The sequence below is a fragment of the Danio aesculapii genome, chromosome 7 (assembly GCF_903798145.1).
Source record: "Danio aesculapii chromosome 7, fDanAes4.1, whole genome shotgun sequence".
NCBI lineage: Eukaryota > Metazoa > Chordata > Actinopteri > Cypriniformes > Danionidae > Danio > Danio aesculapii.
The window spans coordinates 52,298,033-52,324,293 of record NC_079441.1 but is presented as its reverse complement, the minus strand read 5'-3'; the positions used below and the strand labels follow the sequence as shown (position 1 = coordinate 52,324,293).

General features: G+C 34.9%; 1 protein-coding gene across 3 annotated transcripts; it reads left to right on the top strand.

The window, feature by feature from the left end:
- Nucleotides 1–8,625: 8,625 nt before the first annotated feature.
- Nucleotides 8,626–22,926, top strand: dhodh (dihydroorotate dehydrogenase). Of its 3 annotated transcripts, none has more exons than XM_056462940.1 (9): nt 8,626–8,695; nt 12,777–12,989; nt 15,440–15,639; nt 18,777–18,859; nt 19,094–19,278; nt 21,856–21,969; nt 22,059–22,212; nt 22,324–22,483; nt 22,570–22,926. In XM_056462940.1, exons 1-9 carry the CDS (start codon nt 8,678–8,680, stop codon nt 22,661–22,663), a joined length of 1,221 nt encoding a protein of 406 aa, XP_056318915.1. In that variant the 5' UTR covers nt 8,626–8,677; the 3' UTR covers nt 22,664–22,926. The 3 variants fall into 3 exon arrangements, with proteins under 3 accessions (XP_056318915.1, XP_056318914.1, XP_056318917.1); XM_056462939.1 differs by having other exon boundaries at nt 19,091–19,278; XM_056462942.1 differs by lacking the exon at nt 22,570–22,926 and having other exon boundaries at nt 19,091–19,278; nt 22,317–22,476.
- The last annotated feature ends 3,335 nt before the right edge of the window (nt 22,927–26,261 follow it).

Sequence of the window (26,261 nt, the reverse complement as noted above, 5' to 3'; positions counted from 1 at the left end):
AGGCCCACATTACAAGGATCAGGTAAAGCGCAAAAAAGCAGCTGAGCACAACCACCACTATGTAGTTCTCATTTACTGTGGCAAACAAAGCTGCGGTCTTTGACAGATCCACCTGGTTGGGCATCACAAAGAAGGAGCTCCCAAAGAACGTTGTGTGGTTGCACAAACAGTGCGTTAAGTTTGGCATTGTATTGGGACCAACCTTTAGACAGACATGATATCATAAGCATTATGGAAAGACTCCACACTGAATGTATATTAGTGAGCAGACATTATGGAGTCTCACCATGCAGCCCTCTCTACTCCACTGTCCATTATCTGTGTCCCAGAACAGGCACTTGGTTACAAAAACTGACATTTTGAAGGTGAGCTCATCACTTGAGGTGTAAGCAGTTGGTAACACTGACACCTTCCAGGTCCCATCCAATTCCTTTCTCATATCAGGGTTGATCAGCCAGCGATAACCATCTATTGCATAAATAATGCAGAGACATCATGAATAACAAATAATAATACTGGATAATAGAAAAATAATGAATAACAATGATATATTATTAAGTTTAGTAACTGAATTGGTAACACTTTTCTTCATAAAACTGTCACCTTTGCAGTCATGACATGACACACCATGAATATGAATATGAAGTGTCATTCGCTCAGTTAGGTCATTTTAAATGCAAAGGTGGCATTGTTTGAGATGTCTCTGTTATGACAACTTGACATAACCAAATACATAATGTCTTTGTTGTGGCAACTTGACATTATCAAGACAACCTAATTTGTCATAAATCTGTAATAAACATGATCATCATGAGGCCATTATAATTGTGTCATGAGCATTTCTATGACCGCTTTTTTCAGTGGAACAATGAATTTGTCATTAAAATTATTTTATATAATTTTGTAACAGCATCATTAATGTTTATTTACCTTTAATTACATCTTAATGACAAATTCAATTTGTACCACTGTGGTTGAGATCAAGTAACGAGTAAGTATTAGTGACGCTTCTAAGAAATGCTCATGACACAATTAAAATGGCCTTGTGACAGTCATGTTTATGATAGATGTATGACAAGTTATGTTGTCTTAATAATGCCAATTTGTCAGAGACAGGTTAAGATGTATATGATTTTGTGTAGCTGTCATAACAAAAACATCACAAGCAATGTCACATTTTCATTTAAAACTACATAACTGAGTGAGTGGCGCTTAATGACAGCAGTCATAAGCATGTACAAAATCGGCTTGATAACAAAGGCATGTGAAGTCATTATTATAAAGGTATCATAACAGTCTTATATACAACCCCTTCAAGTAAACCAATGAATTTATTTTCCAAAGTTACCTTTATAGGTCACAGTAGTGCTTTGATTCCAAGAGCTGATGTTTGTCCCATTGGGTGGGTGCAATGTAAAACTGAGGCTTATGTTTCGATTTGGGACTGCTGTTACAACGACAGTCACGTTTGCATCTGTGATGTTGAAAGTCGAGGTGACAGAAAACCCATTTTTCCAGGTTATGTCCACAACTTCAGGCTGAGCTGCTTCAGGCTGAGGTAAATATATCTGCACAGAAGCATCAGTAGCTGTTTGTAACATCTAGTTCAATACTTTGTGTACACTCAAGTACTTTTGCTACTTTTGTCCAAACTTATTTAAAACAAGTTGTATCAACACAATTATTTTGTTTTTTTTGGGGGGCAACTTAATTGTTTTATGTTCAATCCACTTACATTTGTAAAAATGATTATGTTGATAACAACATGATGTAATTGTGGGGACTATCGGGATTCTGCCACTTTGCTCTTGTCAATTCTTGTTTTGGTGGTCCAGACACTAGTCCTGTCTTGTCTTGTATCTTGTGCTCGGCTCTGGTTTTCTCAGGTTGAGCACTCTCATCCTGTTCTTGTCTGACCGAAGTCTTGGCCGAGCTCGGGCTTTGCACGATTTCGCTTGCTCGGGATGCGTGCTCTCGTCCTGGTGTGCGTTTTGTTCGGGCATGGTGTTTTTGGTCTCAGAGCTACAGTCTACTTAGTTTCGGTTGGCACTGGGATTGGAAACATGTATGCCGCATTGGAGTGCATAGTAGCTGTTTTATATATTATGTACTCGTGTCTTGCGTTCTGTCTGGACTTGGTGTTGTGTAGAGAACGTGGCTCCATGTTTACACATTGGTTGGGTGCTTTAGTGTTGTGTTTCATGTGAAGACGTGGTTAATGAGTTCTCTTATTGGCTGTGTGTTCTAGTCCTGTTTTATGTAAGCACACAGCTTGTGTTGTGTCTTTGTGTCACGTGCTCTCTTGTCTACTGTCTAGTCCCACCCTCCTTGTTATCCCATTTTTAGTTTATGTTTACCTGTCTGTTTGCCAATTATTTCTCCTTTATAGCTCCCTCTTGTCTCCTGTCCTGTGCTAGTTTGTTGTTGTACATCGTAGTTTCCATTCTTGTCCATTCCTGCCAGCCCAGCCAAGTTTGTTTGTTTATTTGTTTATGTTTCCCCCTGGGGTAGTTTGTTTTGCTCATTGTTTTATTTTTTTATAAATAATAAACCAATCTTTATTTTTACTACAATTGAGTAGTTTCCTCGCTCCTTTCCCCACCCATTACCCTTGACATGGAACCCAGTGTTTTTACACTGTATTAATTCATTCATTAATTTATGTGTTCATTTTTTTAGATGCATTCCACAGTAAAATATAGCTTTAAAGTTTTACAAAGTATAACACCCTAAAACATTCATTGAGCAAGTCAAAAACTGAAAATCCTGCGATGTTCAGTGTTAGCAATCTTCAAATTGATGATGCGAGAGCAATGTCATTCTCTAACATTTATGTAATAAAATGTGTTTAGTTGTTGGTTTTTACCTCAATGTTCTCTGGAAGATCTTTGAATTTGACTGAAGAGTTGCTACTCTGCAAAGAAAAGCTGCAAACTGTTCCAGTGATGTTTTCGTCGGACTTCATTTCCAGTGGATTCACTTTAAACTGGAAGAGCTGTAATGATAACATTTTTAGCATTTTCAAAATCATGATGCTGACAATGATTATAGAAATGGGTCTCTAATTGACAGACCATTGACAACATAGACTCATTCTGAAAACCTAGCCCTATATGTTTCTGGAGACCGCGAATCATGTAAACAGAGCTACGTATGGATGCATTTAATTTTTAAAATGAATGCTACGGAGTGGTATGACGATGTTCTTTTTCAAGCTTACCAGCTGACCGCTACCTCGGTATGGACGGCTTTCCCGCTGTTACCAGTTTGTCATGTTAGCCTGCCATGTGCGTCGGCAGACTTGAGACACAGAGAGGACTTGACCACGGCAATGGAATTCGAGTCCGGCGAAGGATGCTTCCAGAAATCAGGTAAAACAAAAACAGAATCCAAAAAATAAAGTGCTTTTAAAACACTATTGGTTGGGTTTAGGGAAGGAGGACGGCGGGTCAGTCGATCTGTCAGTCAAAAAGTCAGTCGATAGCAGCCTCTGGTGGGTTTACGCGAGAACAGCAGGAGCGAATGGCACTCGCGAGAGAAATTTAAGATCTCAAAAAGCATACACAACGGCCTCTGGTGGATTCGCAAAAACAAAAACTGCAATAAACATAGCTCCTGGGATGTATTTGGTGGTCTTCAGAAATGTATATAGAGGTACGTTTTCAGAATGAGCCTGGGTTGCCAGTTTGAAAGTAGAGATAATATGATCATTTTCAAAACAGAGCAAATTGTATTGTGACAAGCAGATTAATTATAACACAATACGATCAGAATCATACTGCACGAAAAAAGTATTCATTTTGTATTTAGTTTAACTGTATACTAGCAAACCTGGACATTGACATTCCCAGAAGGCAGTTGACTTTTCATTGCAGAAAAAGATGGAAGTTGGCAATATCCTCCATCTGTGGAGCCAATATTCTTTCTACCTAGAGTGCTTGAATTTTGTCTATGTTAAAAAAAAAGTTGAACATCAGATGAAAACCTTGGCATATGATGTGAGATGCCAGGAATCATTCAACTAATACTGACCTGCTGACATATATGGTTCCTGTTGGAAGGTCCTTGACAATGTTCCCATTACCGACAACAGCCATCGCATAAATGTTGCCGGCAAGAGTAATAAGCTGCTCAAACTGTTTGATGAGTAGAACCAATATACAATACAATCAATATAAGATTAAAATCATTTATCTGTCATTCACTCGGTCTATAAATTACCTCATCCATGTTGTCAGGCTCACACTCTTGTGAGTATAAAAGCATGGCCGCAGTGCAGTTGACAATTTCACTCAGCTGGTTGTCATTTGGAATAGATGCTTTCAGGTTTTTATATATGGCTTGAAGGTAACTGACCTATTTGTTTAGGAAGAAAATAGTTGTGATTGATATACCAAAGGAATATATGGTTTAAATAAATTGAAGAAGGAAGGTTTGTTGCCAATTTTCAGAGATGTTTTTGAGAGATTTAAACATACTGTTCCTTGCTTCCTGTTCCTTGGTTGTAAATATAGTTTTGTTAATCATGTTCATGTATTAAAGCTAGGAAGACTTTTGCTACAGTACAGTAATGCAGTGAATATTGCATATCATTGTACCAATGTATATTTCAGTATTTCAGACTATATATTTTGGCTCAGATTTGTACCAGTATGATTACCAGTATGATGTATAGTAACATATATAATTATTTTAGTCAGAAATAAAATGTCTTTAAACAATACATATTACTTCTTTTTCTTATATGTATGAGATAAAGTTATCTTGCTGGCTAATGCAAATGAGAATACTGTAAATGAAAAAATTACATTGTTTTGTTGTAAATATGGAAAAGAAGTAGCATGTATTGTTTAATGACACTTTATTTCTGACTAATAATAATTATATATGTTACTTTACATCATACTGGTAGAAATCTAAACTACTGAGAAAAAAATATTCTAGAGGCATACTGAAATATACATAGGCTATTAAATGCTAATAAAATAAATACTGCATGCAGTATTGTAATGTATAAAAGATAGACATTACCCTATCATCCATTGTCAGTTCAATGGGTGTAGTCTCCAAATCTTTTAGCATTGTTTTGGCATCCTGAAAGATTGAAGAGAAGGGTTAGGAGTTCATGAAATGTTGTTTAGTTTGATACTTGTACTGTTTATACATTAGCTTGTATGTGGGTAACACTTTCTCCATTTAACTCCATTCCATAAGTGTTTTATTACGGTTGAGTCATCTAAAAAGAACAAGTCCGTAGTTTCATTTATACGCATCTACACTCTTAAACAAGTTTAAATTTGATATTTAGTATCTGGGCCATTTCAGGCAACCTCAAAAATACCACATGGTCCTGTGCAGTACTTTAATTAATCTGTTGTGGTAAATTCATAGTTGTTGTGGTAAAATAATCAATCAATACAACAACTGACAATATAAAATGACCAAATACTGTATCAGGTTTTCTACAAATAGGGTATATTATTATGTCACAATTTACTAAAGTAAAAACTATAGTACATTATTAGTAACAGTGTATCACTATAGTTTTATACTGTAGTATGCTGCTGAATTATATTAGCATAGTGGTGTAAATATTATGATACATACAGAATAATAGATTTTACTGTAGCATAGTTCTGAAACACTATTGTATTTATTATAAATCCCTATAGTACCCAGCAAGCTTTTTTTGTTATTAAAAGATGTCTTATAGATGTCTAATAGATGTCTAAGCATAGTTGTCTTGGCTAAAACAAGGCTAAATTTGGGCTGTCAGTGAAAATCTAATAGACGTCCAGGAATAGGCCAAAACTAGACTAGTCATCAAATATAGAGAAATGAATGACAACACATATAAAGTCCGTCTATTCTGTCTATTTGACCACTAGTCTAGTTTCGGGCTATTCTTAGATAATTAGATTTTGACTGACAGCCCAAGTTTAGCCTTGTTTTAGCCAAGGCGTCTATGTTTCGATGTCTATTAGATGTCTATTAAACACAAAACTGTTTGCTTTCTTCATTTGGAATTTTTGTTGTTTATTATTATTTTTTTTTTATCAAGTCCTACTTTTTATGAAACAGATGCAGACTTCAAAAGGCCAAATTCTCAACCTGAATAATCTCACCAACCGTCAAAAGTTGATCAGTTCCTACATTGCCTTGCAATGATGATAATATGTCTTTAACATCTCTGCGCCTCCTTCTGTTTTCTTCACTTGATTTCTGATGAGCATTTAAATCTGTAACAACATAACCACAAGATAGTATTTGTTCTGTTTTTATAAAAAACATGAGTTTTTCTAATTAACACAACAAAATAAAATAGCTTTATTGCCTTATATGTGTTAAGAAGAGGTGATTGAATTATTTTGATACCTTGTGTGCAGATGGAACTAAAGCTCATACTGCAGTTGGGTGTGGTCAGCAGCTGAAATGGATCTTTGACTAAATAAGTGCAAGCAAAGTGATCTTCAGGACTGCCGTCCTTTTTATTAGGGTAAAATGAAGTAAGCTCAAATCCTGTAAACACATAAAAACATTTAACAAATCCGTATGAATTATATAATCTCATTTATTTGATTTTGTTCCACAAAATCAATTTGTGTTGAGACAACATGAAGAAATTAAGTTAACTTATTAGTTTTCACAAATTTAAGTGGATTGAACATAAAACAATTAAGTTGTTCCAAAAATAATCAAGAATTGTGTTGTTTCAGCTCATTTTAAATTAGTAGTTTGAACAAACAGCAAATGTAATTTTTTAGTGTATGTTCTTCAGAGCTGATTCACAGCATCTTAAGTTTGGTGAATAACCTCTTTTCTTACTGTTTATGTTTTATTCTCAAAAATTAAAGCTATAAAAGCTATAAAAGCTTTTGTTTTGTACCTTTAAAGTACTAATATGAACTCTTTAGATACAAACAAGCACTCAAATTATTTATGCTGCTTATTTACTTACTTAAAATGAGCTAAATCAGCACAATTCTTGAGTTTTTTTTTGGGGGGGGGGGGGGACAACTTAATCGTTTTATGTTCAATTCACTTACATTTCCAAAAACAAGTTAACTTGTGAATGAAGGAATTTTGTGGATCCCAGCATTTGTTTTACAATGCGTATCTTTTCAAAAGGTACCACCACAGTAACTTTTTTGTACATTTTCTACTGAGATTATACATGAGTTATGCTAATACATGATTCTTCAGAGAATACAGCAGGAGTAGGTCCTTAAAATCATTAAAAACACATTGGATTGGTTGTCATATGACATCAAGCGCTTTGGTTGTAGTTGAAATCTTGATTTTTCCCTTTTTAAAACAACATCATGAACAGCACGATACATATATCCAATTTTGACAAGAAAAAATATTGCAATAACTTCACTCTACCAAAGCAAATGAATTCTGTAATTGGATTTTAAAAGTTCTTTTCATGAAAGAAGATTAAATCTTGTTCAATTTCACTTTTGCATTCTATATCAGCACTCAGCAGGATCTATTTTAAGCACAAGTGGGTCTTCTTTGAAGTACAGAAGATCTACAGAAGAAAAACCATGAGCTTTACAATCACTCACCAGTTATGGAATTTTTATACATCAAGGTCTGACTGACCCACCACGGTCCAGTTTCTGTGGACTGTGCAAGTACAAGCTCCTTGATCTCATCATTCAAGTCCCTCAGAAGATATCCTCGATGTTTTTCACAACTCTGTTGCGCTTCAATCCACGACATTGATTCCTGAACAAACTCATACGTTATTCCTCCACGAATTTGTTGAACTTTCCTTCCATAATCATTTTTTTGGTGTTCATTGTCCTCTGATTCATCCGTACAAGTTGTAAGTGGCATCAGAACGATTGAAATCCAACAATAAATGAGCAATTGCTTTGAGAAAGCCATAGCTGATAGCAGCTGAGTAGCAGCCTTCCGTTTAGGAAACTCTTGTGTGGACTAGAAAACAGGGAGTCTGCGTACATCTTAGGCAAATCTGAAATCTCACTTTGTGAAAACAGTGAATGTGAACTAACTTCATTAGGGAAATGGGAGCAGGCACTCAAATACATGCAAAATCTGACTTTAAACCAAGACTCTGCATTCGAAAAAGGTTCCATTACACTGCTATTCAGGATGACAGACATTTTGATTTTGATTTTAGCCACACCATTGTGCAATGATGATGTATAATTGATCCATAATGAGCTAACATCGATCCTTAACATTGTAAAATAAAATAAAAGTAATAGAAGAGAAACATAGAAAAAAAAAACATTTGTTGCCACTATTAGTGATGATACTCTAATTCCAATCAACTTTGATAACCTATGAAAAAATAACAGAATGAGTTTGATGCATTCTTTGTGAGTGTAAGCTTTACAATATTAATGTTTATTGTTATAATTTTAAAACGTCTTTCTTTAAACTAGTGTAACATTAATAATGTTTAAATTAAATCTTTAATTAGTTTAGTGTAACATTAACAATAGAAGTCACAATTAACAAAGTTTAATGTTACATAATTACACCGAATTACCTACTAAGATAGCACATTTAGCTGTGTTATGTAAAAACATCTCACGACAGGTTCAGCTCTGAGTGTTAATGTCGTTCTCGCGAGAGTTCGTTCAGGAAGTGAATAACGAAGCGCTGCACGTTGTTTGGATGGAGTTAGACAACAACACACATGGCGGGACGGCTGAAGGTGAATAAGTGTTGTGCCGCTGTTCTTAGATAAAATTTGTGTATTTAAGAGGGTCGTCAGCTCTAGCCGAACATGTGTTTCCAGCTCTCTTAGCTGTTTCCATAGTTTTGCGGTTCAAATGTATTGAATCGGTCTTGTTACATAGTATGGCTATGAAATATCAGTAGATTAAACGTCTAAGTCAGGAGTTTTTACTTAATATTCTATTTTATTTTATTTGGAATATTTTGAAGTGTTGGTTTAGCTTGCATAGCCTGTTGTACATTCATACACATGCAGTTCATTCTGCACTAAAAGCCATCTTATATAAGCTTACAAACCCTACCCGAGCTTGCTTCTGTTCATTCGTTCATTTGTATAGGCTTTGTGGTCATTTAAAATATTAGTTTGTGTCTTAGATGTGTTTAAGTTTATACATTTATTAATGTTCTTTTGGGCTTAGTCCCTTTATTAATCAGGGGTCGCCACTGCGGAAAGAACCACCAACTTATTCAGCATATATTTTATGCAGTGGATGCCCTTGCAGCCGCAACCCAACACTGGGAAACACCCATACACTCTCATTCACACACATGCACTACGGACAATTTAGTCTGTTCAATTCATCTATAACGCATGTCTTTGGACTGTGGGGGAAACCGGAGCACCCGGAGGAAACCCACGTCAATACAGGGAGAACATGCAAACTCCACACAGAATTGCCAACTGACTCAGCTGAGGCTCGATCCTGCGACCTTCTTGCTTTGAGGCGATTGTGCCACAGTGACGCCCTTAGTTTATACAATAATAAACAAATAGATTATCAAACATGTGATTAACAAAAGTTTAGTTCTCTTTTTTTTGTACATTTGAAACTAGGGTTGCACAATATATCGTTTCAGCATCTATATCACTATGTGACCATATGCAATAGTCACATCGCAGGATATGCAATGTTGAGTTTGTATTATAATTCATCATTTGCATGTGTTTTTGATGCCTGTGATAACCTTAAAAGCATTCAGGCATAAGAAATTGTACCATTCGTGACTTTAACAACGATTGTAAAGTTGGTTTTATATCCACATATCCACACATTTGTCCCTAATAATATAATTTCAGAAGAGTAGTATTTTGAAGTCATACTTAAAATGCGATTTCAGACCGAATATTCAAAGTAACAATAGAAGTAAAGTATTATATTCGCACCTTTGTTGAGTGACAACTTGTTACACACTCTATTGTTTATCACACTAATTTGTATATTTGGTCTGAAATGGCATGTAAATATGGATAAAAAAAAAAAAACATAAGCACAATTTAATTGACTGTGAACAGTGTTTACTTTGGTAGTCACTAGCTGCTAATATGGTTTCACTCTTAGGAGTTCGCAAAGAATACTTTTTTGAAACTTTATTTTTATCATTCAGTTTCTGTACTTGAATACATGAATGCCTGAATGTGTGAATCTAAAACCAACTTTACTCCCAATTTAGCTTGCATAGCCTGTTGTATATGCAGTTCCTTCTGCACTAAAATCCAAACCCATTTCAAACACCAATGGACGCATTGTTTATGTGAGCTTGCTTCTGTTCATTCATTCATTTCAGTAGACTTCGTGGTCATTTAAAATGTTAATTCATGTGTCTTAGATGTGTTTTGGTTTTTATTAGGGCTGGGCGATTTCGATTACGATTAATGAATGATTATTTTATTTAGTTATTAAATTTTTTTTGCCCTCATAGTTCACCGACAGGTTTTGTACAGTAAATATGCTCACATATTACAAGTCAAAGATTTTTGAATGATGGTTGCATTACTTGATTTTAAAATAATTGAAGGAAACACACACTATCTACTCTCTTATTATTTATTGAACATCAACGCTGAACAACTGAAATTAAAACACATATTACCTAAAACTAACATAAATTTTTTTCCTATAAAAAATTAAAAATAAATGCACTTTTAAAAACAAAATCAATTATTTCAATGCTTTTCATATTAGAAGTAGAAAATAAGCAGTATCTATTTTAAATAAAATAACTTGCATGTTCTGTAAATAATATTTTTAAACAGTGCATTTCTTGCATCTACTGTAAACAAATATTTTCATTTAAATAATCATTTTGATGAAATAGAAAATTTGCTGTCTCAGGGCATTTCTGCTGCAGCTTCGTCAATCATCAATGGTCAATGTAGTGCAAAGTAACACAAAAGTAACAAACAGAGTGGGGCCACGTGACTCCACGGTAGGGAAAGTAACTGAAAAAATCGACCTGGAAAAACTTGATCGATTATTGGTTCTAAATGTCGATTTCGATTACTCTTCAATTAATCGCCTAGCTCTAGTTTATATTATAATAAATAGATTTGTTTAGATCTATTTATATTATAGATAAATTATAAAACGTGATAATCAAGTTTATTTATAATTTTTTTGTACATTTGAAAGTAGGTCTGCACAATATATATTTTCCGGCATCGATATCACAATGTGGTCATTCGCAATGGTCACATCACATGATATATGCAATGTTGAGCCTGGATTATAATTCATCATTTGTATGTGTTTTTGATGCCTGGGATTGTATAATGACATTAAAAGCATTCAAGCATAAGAAATTGTACCATTTGTGAATTTAACAACGATTAATTTAATTGAATTATTTTTGTTTTTATCATTCGATTATTGTACTTGAATACTGTTAGACTCGGGAAATGATGAAACACTTTATTTCAATTGTATCTTTTTCTTGATTGTATTTATATATTGTTATGCATGAAAATACCCACAACACATGCAAATACTGAAACGCACTGCAAATAGCACAGACCACAGCGAAAATGTGTAGGGGGACCCCAAAAAGTTAGATAGATTGTTTATTAGGTGTCAAGGAGATGCACTCCCACTGCAGAAACATCCAAATCGATCTAACATTATACATTCTTTCCAAATAGAGATATTCAAGTTATCTGGTGAAATTGTATTCATATCGCAATATATATCGCAAAATTAAAAATCATCGCAATGCTAGATTTTTCCAATATTGAGCAGCCTTATTTGAAACATTAAAACACAAGCAATTCCATGCAAATGTCAACCTTGCCATGAAAACAATTTGATTGTCACCAAAATAGCGAAACCCTTTCAATTTTTTTTTGTTGTGTATTTTTGTATTTTACAGTACTGTAGAAATACCATTGAGAAATGGTAAAAAATGTCACAGTCAGTGTTTTCAAACAGTTATATTTGATTTACCAAAGTCACACAAGTGGCATTTTCACATTCGTCACATCATAATGCAGAGGTGTTACATCCATAACAGACGTTTTCCCTCATAAATGCTAAATTGTAAAATAAAATCAGTAATTTTTGTTCTATAGTGAGCCAACTCTTATCCTTTTGATTAGTGTTATTTCTTTTGGGTTGTGCAGTTTAATTCACTGAATTTCTAAAGTCTGTTGTAAACTGTAAACTTACTAACTTTTTTGGTCACATCCATAACGCATGTTTATTTTCCTCATTTAAAATCTAAAAATTGTTTATTTTTTTGTTATTTTTCTGATCCCATAATTCTGTGTATAGTTGTTTTGGAAAATATAAAGAGATGTTTCAATATTATGCTAACACATACTTTTTCTGTGCGTTTATGTTTTGAGTTTGTACTGCAAATGTCACATCCAAAACACTGGAATTTCTCTGATAGGTTTTTTCCACAGTCCAAACACATGCGCTATAGGTGAATTGAATAAGCTAAATTGGCCGTTGTGTGTGTGTGTGTGTGTGCGTGTGTGTGTGTGTGTGTGTGTGTGTGTGTGTGTGAGTGTGAGTGTGAGTGTGAGTGAATGAGAGTGTATTTCCCAGTGTTGGGTTGAAGCATAGAAGGGCGTCCGCTGCGTTACAAATATGCTGGATAAGTTGGCGGTTCATTCCTCTGTGGTGACCCCTGATTAATAAAGGGACTAAGCTGAAAAGCAAATAAATAAACGTGTTTTTTTAAATCAGAGTTTAGAGCACTGTCTCAGTTAAGCAAGTAATGGATTAGAGAAGAAACAAAAAGTCTCTTGTTACTCAAGTATCCTCTTTTGATCTTTGCAGAAACAAGCGAAAGATGCTGTAAAGATCATAGGATGTGGCAGTGCACTGTTCCTGGGATACCTCACAGCCTCAGGGGATGAGTGTTTTTATGCCAGTGCACTCATGCCAGTTCTGCAGAGGTTTGTGGGAGCAGAGACGGCTCATCTCATGGCTGTCCGGTTGATTGGTCTTGGACTTGTGCCTCGCAACAACTACAAGGACCCGACCTCACTGGTCAGTGTGTAATGTTAGTGACAGACTGCTGAAGTGCATAATTATAAAAAAAATAGCTGTCAATGCCGCAAAATTATTTCTATTTTCTGAAGTTATGTTTATTTGTATAATGCTTTTCCCAATATTTCTAGACCTTTTATTATTTTTGGGATTTGTCAGCAGTGACAGTCTTTATAGTTGAGTTAACATTACCCCGTTTACACTAGTACGTTTTAATTTTAAATTGACGTTTTAGAATAAAAACGATCCACGTCCACACTGGCGTTTCACCCAGCGTTTCTGAACAACTCTCCGTCTACACCAAACCACTGAAAACGCACATCACGTGACCACACACACACACACACACACACACACACACACACACACACACACACACACTCTTGCATGTGCTGCAGCATATCTAGCCAGATGAGAGCTGTGCTCATCGGACTGTTCATCAAGGATCTACCACTGGATCTAATCTCACTGTATTTGTTAAACACGATATTTAATTAATCTGGTCTATATCTAACAACATATTCCCTGACTTTGGGCTTTTGAATCTATTACTTGTTCTCAGGTAGCGTGTTTTGGCTTAGCGCAAAGATAAGTTAATAATTAATATAACCACATACATTCTGTATATTGACTGATTGCTTGCCTTTATTTCCTATACAAACTTATTGTACGTTATACTTTTATAATGGCCATTATTGATTATTAAAACTGATATTCAACAAAAGAGAGGGTATGTTTCGTATTTTTAATGAAAATGAAAGGAGGAAGTAATGTTATAGGCTCCATTTTGTTATAAATATGCATACAGTGAAGATGACACTCAGCAGCTACACGACGCCTCAACATTTCTGCTGTCATTTAAGTTGTTAATATCAAAATGAAAATAGGCAGTTCCTTAAATCATGTTTACATTTTATTAAGACAGTGAAACAACATACGTATCCAGGATGACGTGAATAAGGTTATAAAGTACACTGTTCCCTTTGAAGATTTACCCGACATGTCCTCGGGAGTCTGTTTTCCATATTAAACTTGCGAAGTCTGAACTTACAAGGAGAGAATGCAAGACTGAACTGTGTGTAGGCTACTTAATATTGAGGAAAAGCCCCAATCAGAGAGGCGAATGTCTGCAGTCCCGCATCCAATTTCAGATGTCTCCATTTTCCCCCATCCACACTAAGACGGAGCAGCAGAATTTTAGGATGAAAACAGCCTCTCCAGCATTTCCAAAAAGCTCAGTAGCTCAGTTTTCGGCGCTCAAAAACTCTGGCGTAGTGTGGATGGAGGGCGTAACTGTAGCAAAACTTATGCGTTTTAAAACGAAAACGCATTAGTGTAAATGGGGGCTTAGAGAGCAGTGAATGGGAGAGTACCACAAATGTATTGCATTATATGTATTTTTGCATTCCAGTTGGCTGAAATAACAAAAGAAAAAGTTAACCATAGCATTTTTAGCATTTTTTAAAAAAACAGGATAACAAATGTGTCAGACATAATGGCAGTCAGAAGAAACAACTTTAAATTTACTGTCCCATGCATAGATGCTGCATTAGAAACACTTTCAGAAGTGTAAACAAGTTTTTTGCTATTCAATTTTGTCATTTCATTCTATTTTTTAGTAAAAATCTAAATATTAAAAACTTTCAAGGGTTTAAGACGTGGGTGACCATTGAAGCGTATCATCATTGTCTTGTGAAACATTTGTGTGTGGCATGCATAGGTTGTTTATCCTAATCTGACCAATCAGGTAGGGCCCTTGCTATCTTTATCCCCACCTCTCCGGTAGGTGCTGTGAGGTGAACCTAGAGCTGAAAATAAATACTAATGCTGGAGACAGGAGAGGAAAATGACAACTTGTTCATTTTATATGTGTATATATATATATATATATATATATATCATTAGCATATAGCCACACAGTCCGTGTCACTAGTTAAAATAGCTTATTTCTCTGAATTTGAACATTCTTAGTAACATTTGAGATAATGTACATAAGTCGCCATTTTTTTAACAAAAAATCTTACATAATGTACCTTTAACACTGACTACCACAGCTAGCCTATTCATTACCTTATCCATGAGCATTCTTCCTTCATTCTTTCTGATTGTAGAGGTGAATGAGATCATTTCCATGATTCTTTGTAATAAGTAACCTCTGGCAGCAAAACAAATACTAAATCTACAGTGTTCACATGGTACAAGTTTTACTGTATGATGATGTGAACCCCCCTTTTTTGCAAGCTGAAATAATTATAATAATTTTTACAGATGTGAAAGGGAATCAAGTTTTTAAATGAATAGTTGTCCTTAATAATTCAGAAAATCTTAAAGTAAAATCTTTAAGACATGACAATTTGATCCTTTGTATGTCCACACATGTAGCAGAATGACAGTAAAGCTTAACTTCCCCTGTAATTTTAGGATTTTCTTTTAACATTTATTGCCATTAGGAAGTGCATGTGATGGGCCGTAAGTTCCAGAACCCAGTTGGTATGGCAGCAGGCTTTGACAAGCATGGTGAGGCAGTGGACGGCCTCTATAGACTGGGCTTTGGTTTCGTGGAGGTGGGAACTGTCACACCAAAGGCACAGGATGGAAACCCAAAACCACGTGTGTTCAGACTGGAGTCAGACCAGGCTGTTATTAACAGGTATGACCAATTTTTCACTACAGGAGACCATACTATGGTGTCACTTTGAGTTCTGAGTACAAAAAAATTCATAATTTAATTCAGTAGCTGGCTTTCTATTAATATGTGTTTGAAAGTATCACATGGGAATTGAGTGATGGGGATTTAGAATAAAAGCCCCTTAATTTTTTAAACAGTTTTAGTGCTTGCTTGAGGTACATTTGGACTTGTACGAAAAGAGTTAATACGAATAATAGGACATGGAAACACATACCCAACTTTACATATAACGACTCTATCGATTATGCTTTCCGTCAAGTCAAACTTTATTTATAAAGCACTTTAAAACAGAAGTGAGCCAAAGTACTGTACAGAAAACATTCAACTAAATAAGCATAATAGTCTAGAAATTACATAATATGTAAACACATGATAAAATATAGCTAAACTACCTAAAAAGGTACATAGATTAAAATAACCAGATATTAAGATCAGGTGTCAAATCCCAACGAAAACAAATGATTTTTAAGAGCTGATTTAAATGAGAACACGGAAAAGACCTGTCTAATGGGCAGCAGCAAATCATTCCAAAGTCCTGCCACAGCAAAAGTCTTAATATTAACAACCACATGCTCGATCCACGTGATTGGTTCAGGCCGGGGCGCGTCCGGCCAAGCTCCTCCGTTTAGGTTATGTCATGTAATTTGCAACAAGCGTGGGAAGTTGATGTGTCAATCTCCACATGTAGCAAAACAGACAGCAAAATGGGAAAATACATGTTTGCGTACTGCTGGTTGGGGAAAGACCAGTTTAAACAGTGGCTGAAGCATGTCGCTGAAAACAACCGCGTGATTTATTCTTTCAAGCTTTGTTTCTTCCGAGCTTATCTGAGTTCTGTTGTATGGTTGTGCTCCATTGATTTATTTGATTTCAACTGTTTATTAACAACTGTTTATTAAATTAAAGGTTTGATACTGATTAGAACTTGAAGTGGCAAAGAGGTTTTAAAATATTCTTAGAAGACCTTTAAAAAGTCTTAAAAAGGTATTGAAATTACCTTTAGGATTCCTGCATATACCCTGTAACCTTATCAATAAAATAGTGTAGAAATTTTTCACAAAGAGCAGCAGAATCATCTCTCCTAACCGTTTGTAGAACATTTAAAATGTTAATAATCTTAAACAGAACACATGGCTTGTTAGTGTGTATTATTACAATATATTGTAATAATTTTGATCTTTTAACAGCTCTAATATTTTTCAGTTGCAAATTAGTTACATATGTTGTACAGACATATGCAAATCTATTTTTATTTTTGTAGTAAAGGTAGAGCTTAAGCCGTTTCAATGATCCAAGCTGGAGATAGCTGGAGTTAGATGGGATTAGCATGTCTCAGTCACACAAAATACTGTTTATGTTCTCCATGGAGTAGATGCAAATGAGGTGCAGACGAGTCAGCTCCTTCCGAAGGAAACTTGGCAGTCACTCATGCAATGTGCTTTTGTCTGTCTGTCTGTCTGTCTGTCTATCTATCTGACAGATATTTTGACAGTTTACATAACCCATAACCTGTTAGACATGTGTTTTTTTTTTTATCCATGCTGAAAATTGAAAGAGAAAAAAACTACTTAATAGCCTTTAGTTTTTAACAGGGGGCTTGAACTTAATCCAAGTTTGTAATTGAGGTGTTTAAAGTGAAATATGAAACAGATATATTTCTGGTCAGTTGAATTTGCTGAAATGTTATAATATTAAACGCTAAAAATATGTTATAATATTAAACGTTAAAAATGTTATAATATTAAACGCTAAAAATATTATTCTATTAAATGCTAAAAATGTTATGTTAAACGCTAAAAATATTATAATATTAAATACAAAAAATGTTATAACATTAAACGCTAAAAATGTTATAATATAAAACGCTAAAATGTTTTAAAATTAAATGCTAAAAATGTTATAATATTAAACGCAAAAATTTTATATTAAACAATAAAAATGTTATAATATTAAACGCTAAAAATGTTATATTAAATGCTAAAATGTTCTAATATTAAACGCAATTTTTTTAACAATAATAAACGCAAAAATTATTATAATATTAAACGCTAAAATGTTATAATATTAAACGCTAAAAATGTTATATTAAATGCTATAAATGTTCTACTATTAAACGCATTTTTTTTTATAATATTAAACACAAAAATTGTTATAATATTAAACGCTAAAAATGTTATCATATTGAACGCAAAAATGTTATGATATTGAACGCTAAAATTTTCATGATATTAAACACTAAAATGTAATATTAAACACTAAAAATGTTATGGTTTTAAACGCTAAAAATATAATATTAAATACTAAAAGTTTTATGATATTAAACGCTAAAAAGTTATAATATGCTAAAAATGTTATAATATTAAACGCTAAAAATGTTATGGTTTTAAACGCTAAAAATTTTATAATTTTAAACGCTAAAAATGTTATGCTTTTAAATGCCAAAAATGTTATGATTTTAAACGCTAAAAATTTTATAATATTAAACGCAAAAATATTGTAATATTAAACGCTAAAAATGTTAGAATATTATACGCTAAAAATAGCATTAATATTAGTTGAAGACCAATATTGCCAGACAGGGCTCTGTAAAGGTTCTTCACAGACATTCAAACAAGGGTGGAGTCCAAATGAAGTAAATGAATGACATTTGTCCATGCTGCAGATTTTGAATGCCAAATGCTGCACGCCATTTGAAAGTTTAAAGCCTGAACTTTCTGTTTCAACATGCTTGAGATTTTAACAAACCAAGAACCTCCATATTAAACTGTAGCATTTCTACACTTGTGTTTGTGCAATGGCCATTTTGTGTATGACTATTTTTATGTTTAATTTTACTGCCTTTGATCAGTAAGCAACCCAGACAGAATATTTTAGCCATATTTAATCCACTAATTGCAGAACTGTTTTTGTGATATCATAGTACAGTGATCAGATACATTTCATGATTATCAGACTCTGAGGTATTTTTATCTTGATATTGTCCACAAACAAGGCTAGTACCACTGAAATGGGAGCTCTTTTCTGATAAATGTGAAATATTAAACTTGTGTAGTGTGTTTCCTGTAGTATACCCATAATGGGGTGTGTGTATATTTCAGATATGGATTCAACAGTTGTGGCCTTTCTGCAGTACATGAAAGGTTGAAGGCCAGAGAGCATGTTCAATCAGAGCTGACTAAAGGTAAGTATTTGTTTTTGTCACATCTATTTTGAAGGGAACAGGGTAAACTGGGGATGAGTTTTCTTTTTTTTTATTTTCACTCAACACTGAAATTTTTTACATAACAATTTACATTAAAGCTTTGTAAATAAGAGAGACATTCAGTGATTTTTCCTACTTATTTGAATACATTGGAGCGGCTGCGCCAGGAAAGTCATTCTGGACTTTATCTACGTTGATGTTCAATATCAGCAGGCAAACCTCTTGGCATCAATCTTGGAAAGAACAAGCTTTCGCCGGATGCGGTGTCGGATTATGTGGAGGGAGTACGGACTCTGGGCCCTCTTGCTGACTACCTTGTAGTGAATGTGAGCAGCCCCAACACGCCTGGCCTTCGAGATCTACAGGGCAAGGAAGAACTGCGCCACCTTCTGGACAAGGTACTGAATGCGTATTGAGAGATGGAACTTTTCTTTCATTGTTTACAGACCCAAGAGCTGGCCTAAACTTCCATACAACAGTGTAGAAAAATGCTTCCTGTTCAAAAATGATAGTATAGGTAGACATACAACTCAGCTGTGCTTGAAATAAATTTTATTTTCTAGAAACAATCTTTTAACAACAAAGAAATATGTCTGACTAAAATCTGACATGATCTCAAAAAACATAATGAAAGTAACATAGTAATAAAGAAGTGATATGCAAAAGACTTTCTGACTAATTGAGCCATGCTCAAAGCCACTTTATATTACCTCAGAAACATTTTTTTTATTAGGGATGGGTGATAGTTTGCTTATTAGCCATAAAATTCTGCCCACAACACAAAAATAGACTAATAATAATAATAATAATAATAATAATAATAACGATAAGACCTGCAATTGGTCTGTGCAGTGATTTATTAAGGTAGCATGTGTTCTGCGTTTATAAGCCTGTTTCAGACAGATTTACTGAGCTACTTTTACCAAAATTGATTTTGTAACATCAGTCGAATGTTTAAAATCACTCCTTTTTGTGACCAGACATGATTTCATATCACAGAATGAGGAATAAATCATACTACTTTATAGTATTCACTACAGTGATAAAGGCTAGGTCAATTAGCTTTGCATTTTAAATATACTTTATGCTTGTTAAATACCCAGAATTGCTTGAAGAACAAATAATCCAGATATTGCAATAAATGTTTATATTTTTATGTTTGACCCATTTATCCATCTTTATCTACTTTGCTCTGCAGTATACAGTGGAGAAACTATGAAGTCTATGCCAAAGCCCAGAAGCGAGTTAGCATTTTAGCAGTTCCGGCTCCCTGGTCCCAAAGTCAATGGGTTTTTTTTGTATGGGATTTCAGTTAAATCTCTTAAATAAGGTTTGTGGCTAGCACAAACTTACTTTGTACTTCAAGATACATTCATGTTTTATTCTACGACATAAAACACATCAGTTACATCACACTCTTGATTTTTTAAATCGGTTACGCTTCTTCAAAAAGACAGGTGCCATAAAGTTGCTGAATGGGACTACAGGCGGTGTTGGAGACATACATCATTGAGTTGAACTTGTCTAGAATGCAGCCCGCTTACGTTGGGCATTTGGACTTGTCTGCTATTTTCATTAATACTATTTTCTTGTTTGTAGTATTTTTCTAATTAGGAATTCTTATTGTGTGTAGACAATGCCTTCACTTGTAGAGACCGCCAATATAAATTTGTTGATTACTTATTTTAATTAAACGATATTATGAAGAGGCTGCTTACCAGTGTTTAAAAAATATATATATATAAAAAAAAATTACGAGAAAACAAATACCTTACTTTCTCTAATTATTTAACAATTTTTTTTGTCTCTGTGGAATCGTGATATATTAATAATTATATATATATATATATATATATATATATATATATATATATATATATATATATATATATATATATATATATATATATATATAAATAAATATATTTGTGTATATGTGAGAAATATCACACGAGTAGCAGTGCGATATGGCTGTATATCAGCACTGGTGGGAGGGGTGCGTTGTGTGTCTTAGTGTCCCACCAGTGATGATACACAGCCATATTACACCGCTACGAGTGTGATATTGCATTTGTACAACAATTTGACGGCATAATTGTGTGTATAGAGAAAAGAAAATCAAACACGAGTTTAAAAACCCTAATTCACCAACATCACTTTAGTGCTAGTATTTAAAGTGTCTAAAGTGAAGACAAAACAGGTGATATTGAACGGCATAACATGCCATCAGTCTATAGAGATTTCCCAGTATTTCTTTGTTGCAATCAGGATATCACAATAATTAACCACGAAAAAGTCAAAGCAAAGCAAACACTAGCAGATTACTATGGTATAAATACAGCACTACAACATACAAATAAGAGAGATTGACTTCTAAAGTCACTTACCAGTTTTATAATGTTTTCATCAGCTGTAATTAAAAATAGTTAGAAATTACATGGAGTTACAAAGACTTATTATTCGATCTCTGTCGCCATCTTGTGGTGCAACCATCTTTGCTGTACTCAATATGACAGACTGATGGATGCAGACACACTGTCGCTCAGAAATGATAAATATTTAAAATAGGCACTATCCTTACAAACAAACTGCATAGTTGCAATCTAAACAACTATCATTTCGCCTGAAAAAGCCTCAAAAGTACATTATGTTGTCCAACAGCTGCAACATTTGTCAAACTGTAGTGATGTATTAATCTGCTGTCACTCTACGTGGGGGGAGTAATACAGAAGGGTGAGGAGGCTGTAGGAGTGCTGTTATTGCAGAATATTGTACGGCTACCAGCTAATCAGATTCGAGAACCAGATATATACACCTTGTTATATAACTGTTATATAAATGTGATATCATACTTCTAACACTACAATATGGCTGTATATCAGCACGGGTACTCACTGTGTTACTTGTGCAATACTACACACACACTATATTGGCAATAGTTTTGTCATTTTGTTTTGGTGTTGTTGATGATTCAGGTACTTAAAGAGCGGGATTCATTGCGAAGCGAGAATCGACTGCCGGTGCTGGTGAAAATTGCCCCTGATCTTACTACACAGGACAAGCAAGACATTGCTGAGGTCATCATGGAGGTCAGGCTACCATATAATTGACGTAGTTATGACTGGGTCATTTAGAATACTGCCATGTTAATATTATAGCGAAGGTTTTTCTTTCCTAGGTTGGTGTTGATGGTGTAATGGTTTCCAACACCACTGTTTCCAGGCCAGACACTCTAAAAGACCCCAATAAAGCTGAGACTGGGGGACTCAGTGGTCAACCTCTTAAAGAGCTGTCCACTCAAACAGTGCGAGAGATGTACACATTGACACAAGGTACCATTCAATCCTTCAAGTCTTATTTTTACTTGCATGTTTTGTTTGTATTTAGACTGATAGAAAGTGAATGTGGTTAATAAGGAAAGAAACTTCTGTGTGAGTTTGTAGGGAAGCTGCCAATTGTTGGAGTGGGTGGAGTGGCCAGCGGTCAGGATGCCATGGATAAGATACGTGCTGGAGCTTCTCTGGTGCAGCTGTACACGGCGCTAGTCTACCAGGGGCCGCCGGTGGTCAACAAGATCAAGAGAGAACTGGATGATCTTCTAAAGTGAGTCTTTTTTCCCATTTCTATATTGATATTAAGAAACATAATCCTACATATTCACTCATGTTTGGTTTCTTTTGTTGTTATAGGGCACAAGGTTTTACATGTGTTGCTGAAGCAGTAGGTGCTGATCATAAAACCACAGAGAAAACTGTGAAGACCACTCCAGATGTGACTCCGTAATGCTTAACATACAGCATTTACTGTTGGACATGAATGATCTTATTTCAGCTTTTCTTGAATCATCGGCCGGAAGACTTGAAACAATAAAATGAATTATGCTTTAGGCATGCTATGGTGACATGTAGATTTGCCATGTTGTTGGTATAAATTAATATTTGTGTGTAAAAATGCATCCACCAAAGTATGGAAAACATGACGTAATATTTTATATCCTTGAGTTCAAAGGAATATATGAATTTAAATAAAAGTGCACTGCTTTGTAACACTGGTTTGAAGTAGTGCTTCTCTCACATAGACTTTACTATATTGATGGCCACCAAGTATATTTGGTGACATTTATTTTTTTATTATTATCATCCTTTTACACTTTTTTTTGCATCCACCCAATAGCCAAATATCCACGGTCGATTAACTAGTAGAAAATCTCATCTCAGCCTACGCCTTTCCTACTTCTCGTTGTGTGTGCGAGAACTGTCAACACTCTCACAGACGATCTCACATGCTCTGCAGAGATCCACAGAGACGCGCTTTTTTGGGATTTAAATCTCTAAGTTTCTAAATCTCCTAAAATGTCCAGGATTCAGCTTTTGGTTTCGCTTTCTAAGCCTTTTTTATTTTAAGCCTGATTTACTTTCACTTGGCTTCACAGCTGATAGCACATGCACAGCAGCAAGAGCGAGAGAAACATTATATCATTAACTATTTGATCTAAATGACTCAGATAAACTTTTCTATTTACTCAAAGAGGATGGAATTACATCTAAACTGGCTTCAAAAAGCATGCCTTATTTAATAAACCAACTCTTTTTATTCTTATAATTGTTATACTTTTTTGAGAATTTTATTCTTTAGATGTTTTATTTCTAAGGTCATTGATTTCTCATTTGCTGTATATTTATTTTTTAATTTGATGATGTTAATATATTACATATTTTATACATATCTTTGGCAATACTTAATGCAAATACAAAAATGTCAGCAGCAGGTTTTACCTGTCAGTGGGTGCACATGGCTCCTAAAGTAAAACTAACAGTGGATTTCTTTTTATATCAACTGTCTTTTAAAAAAAAACTTTAACCCATTGAAAAGAAACAGTGTATAATAAATAAAAATATTGTTAAAAATCCCTTTTTTGTCGCATAAAGATAACCATGTTCTGTGGGTAAAATCTGTGTTTCAATCTGGCTACCACCGCAAGTATATTTCAAACCTGTAGGAAGCACTGGTTAAGTGTAATGCATTTGATTTAAATTCCAAGTTTCTGAACTCTCTCAGTCACCAAAAGGAGATGCTAATGCTGTGTTGCCTTGTTTTAAAAAAAAAGACTGATTACTAGAATTCTGAGCTCAACACAGGTAGAATGTGATGCATCAGAACAGCATCAAGTCCAGGAGAAACAGCCTGGTCAACATATCTCAGCAGCCGGAAACCCCAGACCTACAGCCTCTGTCACCAGACACATTCTCATTGTTACCTTGCTCACCTCTGTTGAATTTTTCAAAAAAGATGGAGGAACTGGTGTTTGCCTGAACTAAAGTCTCTCTCACTCTATTGCTGCAAGCCCCCAATAAGCAACCAAAAATCATCCAGCCTCACACCCATCTCTGAGCCCACCTCACTCTACACCTAGGAGAGGCCTCAGGTCTTTGCGACAGCGCTAGGTCTCAAAAAACACCTCATCTTCAGCTGGTGAACTTAAAAACTGCCATTGATGTGTCTCGGGTGCCTGCTTAGATAACAGTGACTTTATCACATGTTTGCAGAACATGCAGGAACCCAGTGTGCCTGTAGCTTCTACGCAGATATGTGTTTTATTACACTACAAAAAACAACAACAACGATTTCTTCAAGCCTTATAGCAAATCATTCAAATCTGGTGTCTATTAAATGTAAATCTAAGAATACTGCTGTAGGGAAAACAGCTAAAACTGTTAAATTAGCACTTTTAAACATCCGATCACTTAACAATGTCACTTTTAGTCAATGAGTTTATCAACACAAATTGCCTTGATTTTATGCTTTTAAATGAAACTTGGCTAAATCATTGGTTCCCAACCCTTTTCCTGGAGGCACACCAACAGTACATATTTTGGATGTCTCCCTTCCCTGACTAATTAACTTCAGGTTTTGGAGTCTCTTCTTATGTTCTAATTAGGTGATTCAGGTGTGTTTGATTAGGGAGACATTGAAAATGTGTACTGTTGATGTGCCTTCAGGAACAGGGCTGGGAAACACTGGGCTAGATGACAATTGTAGCGCAGCAGTTCTGAATCAATCAGCTCCTTTAAACTTAGATTTTTTGAGTGTTTGCAGAGCTAATAGGAGAGGTGGAGGCATCGCTGCCCTGTTTAAAGATGTTTATGAGTGTGAACAAGTGTCATTTGGTGACTATTTATCCTTTGAATACGTGAGTATAGCACTAAAAGGTGCTCTTCGCATTTTACTGATCATTATCTACAGACCTCCAAAATATTCTCCAACTTTTATTGATGATTTTACAGAGCTGCAATCAATAGTAACCTCTGAATTTGACTATTTTACTATTGCTGGGGATTTAATATTCACATTGATTACATTTACGTCAGTGATTTGGATGGCAGCATCAGGTTGATAAATGTGCCACCTTTTGGTCAAAATGATATACCATTAAATCATATTACTAATGAATTTAGGATTTTTCTGCCATTTGCACCAAGTCATCTTAGTCTATATGAAGAAGTGGGTCCATTTTATTTTTTAAATCAATGAAAGAATCAAATGTTTGTAGTTTGCTAAAGATGGTTTCAAGAGTTTACACTTAGATATTGTTTGACAACTGTTAGCAAGTTTGGCATGCTGTCCTGGGAGAGAACCCTGAGCTCAGAGATAGTTGAGCCCAGGGCTCCCGCCTGGTCCATAGAGCATGTGAGGGGAGTACGAGATCAGGTGGTTCTTGAGTGCTCCCCGTGGTAAAGGAGGAGAAGGGGTGGATTCGGGGATTATTCAGAAAAACAAAGATAAGGAAGTAGTTCTAGCTAGGCTACTTATAGTGAGTAAGATCAATCTGATTGGCTAACTAATGCACGTAAATGAGTGGCCAGCTGCAGTCAATCATATCACGTGCTCCTCTCGAAATTAGTTTGTGAAACTTCACTTAACTTCTGTCTCAAAGAGGACAAGCATTTTTTCACAAACAGAATTAGAGTTCACACACACAAATACATAAATCAATATATGTTATTCACAGTGTAATGAAATATATGATCTTTTATTTAGTGCTAAATGTAGAATGATTATGGAGTAGAATGAAACTAGACCACACATTCTACATAGTTTTAATGCTACACCTTGCAAATTCACACTGCTTCTTCTCCAGCTAAACAAATGACCATTACTCCACCTCATGGAAACAGTGTTTTGGTTTGCATGAGGTAATCCTTCGATAGGTGTGTTCTTTGTATTGTGCATCTTCAAATAAACCTAGGTAATCATGGTTTGTTATGAAATGAGAAGAGGACAGAAACACCAGTAATCATTAGGAAGTCATCTATCGTTTTGATTGTATTATCTTATTTCTGGCTGTCTTGAATACTAATTGTAACCACATTGAGAGGGATTC

Bases quoted from the DNA above. Each gene is read 5' to 3' on its own strand.
- dhodh (XM_056462939.1), top strand. The intron at 15,640-18,776 runs GTATGACCAATT...TGTATATTTCAG, and splicing joins GACCAGGCTGTTATTAACAG to ATATGGATTCAACAGTTGTG. The intron at 22,484-22,569 runs GTGAGTCTTTTT...TTGTTGTTATAG, and splicing joins GAACTGGATGATCTTCTAAA to GGCACAAGGTTTTACATGTG.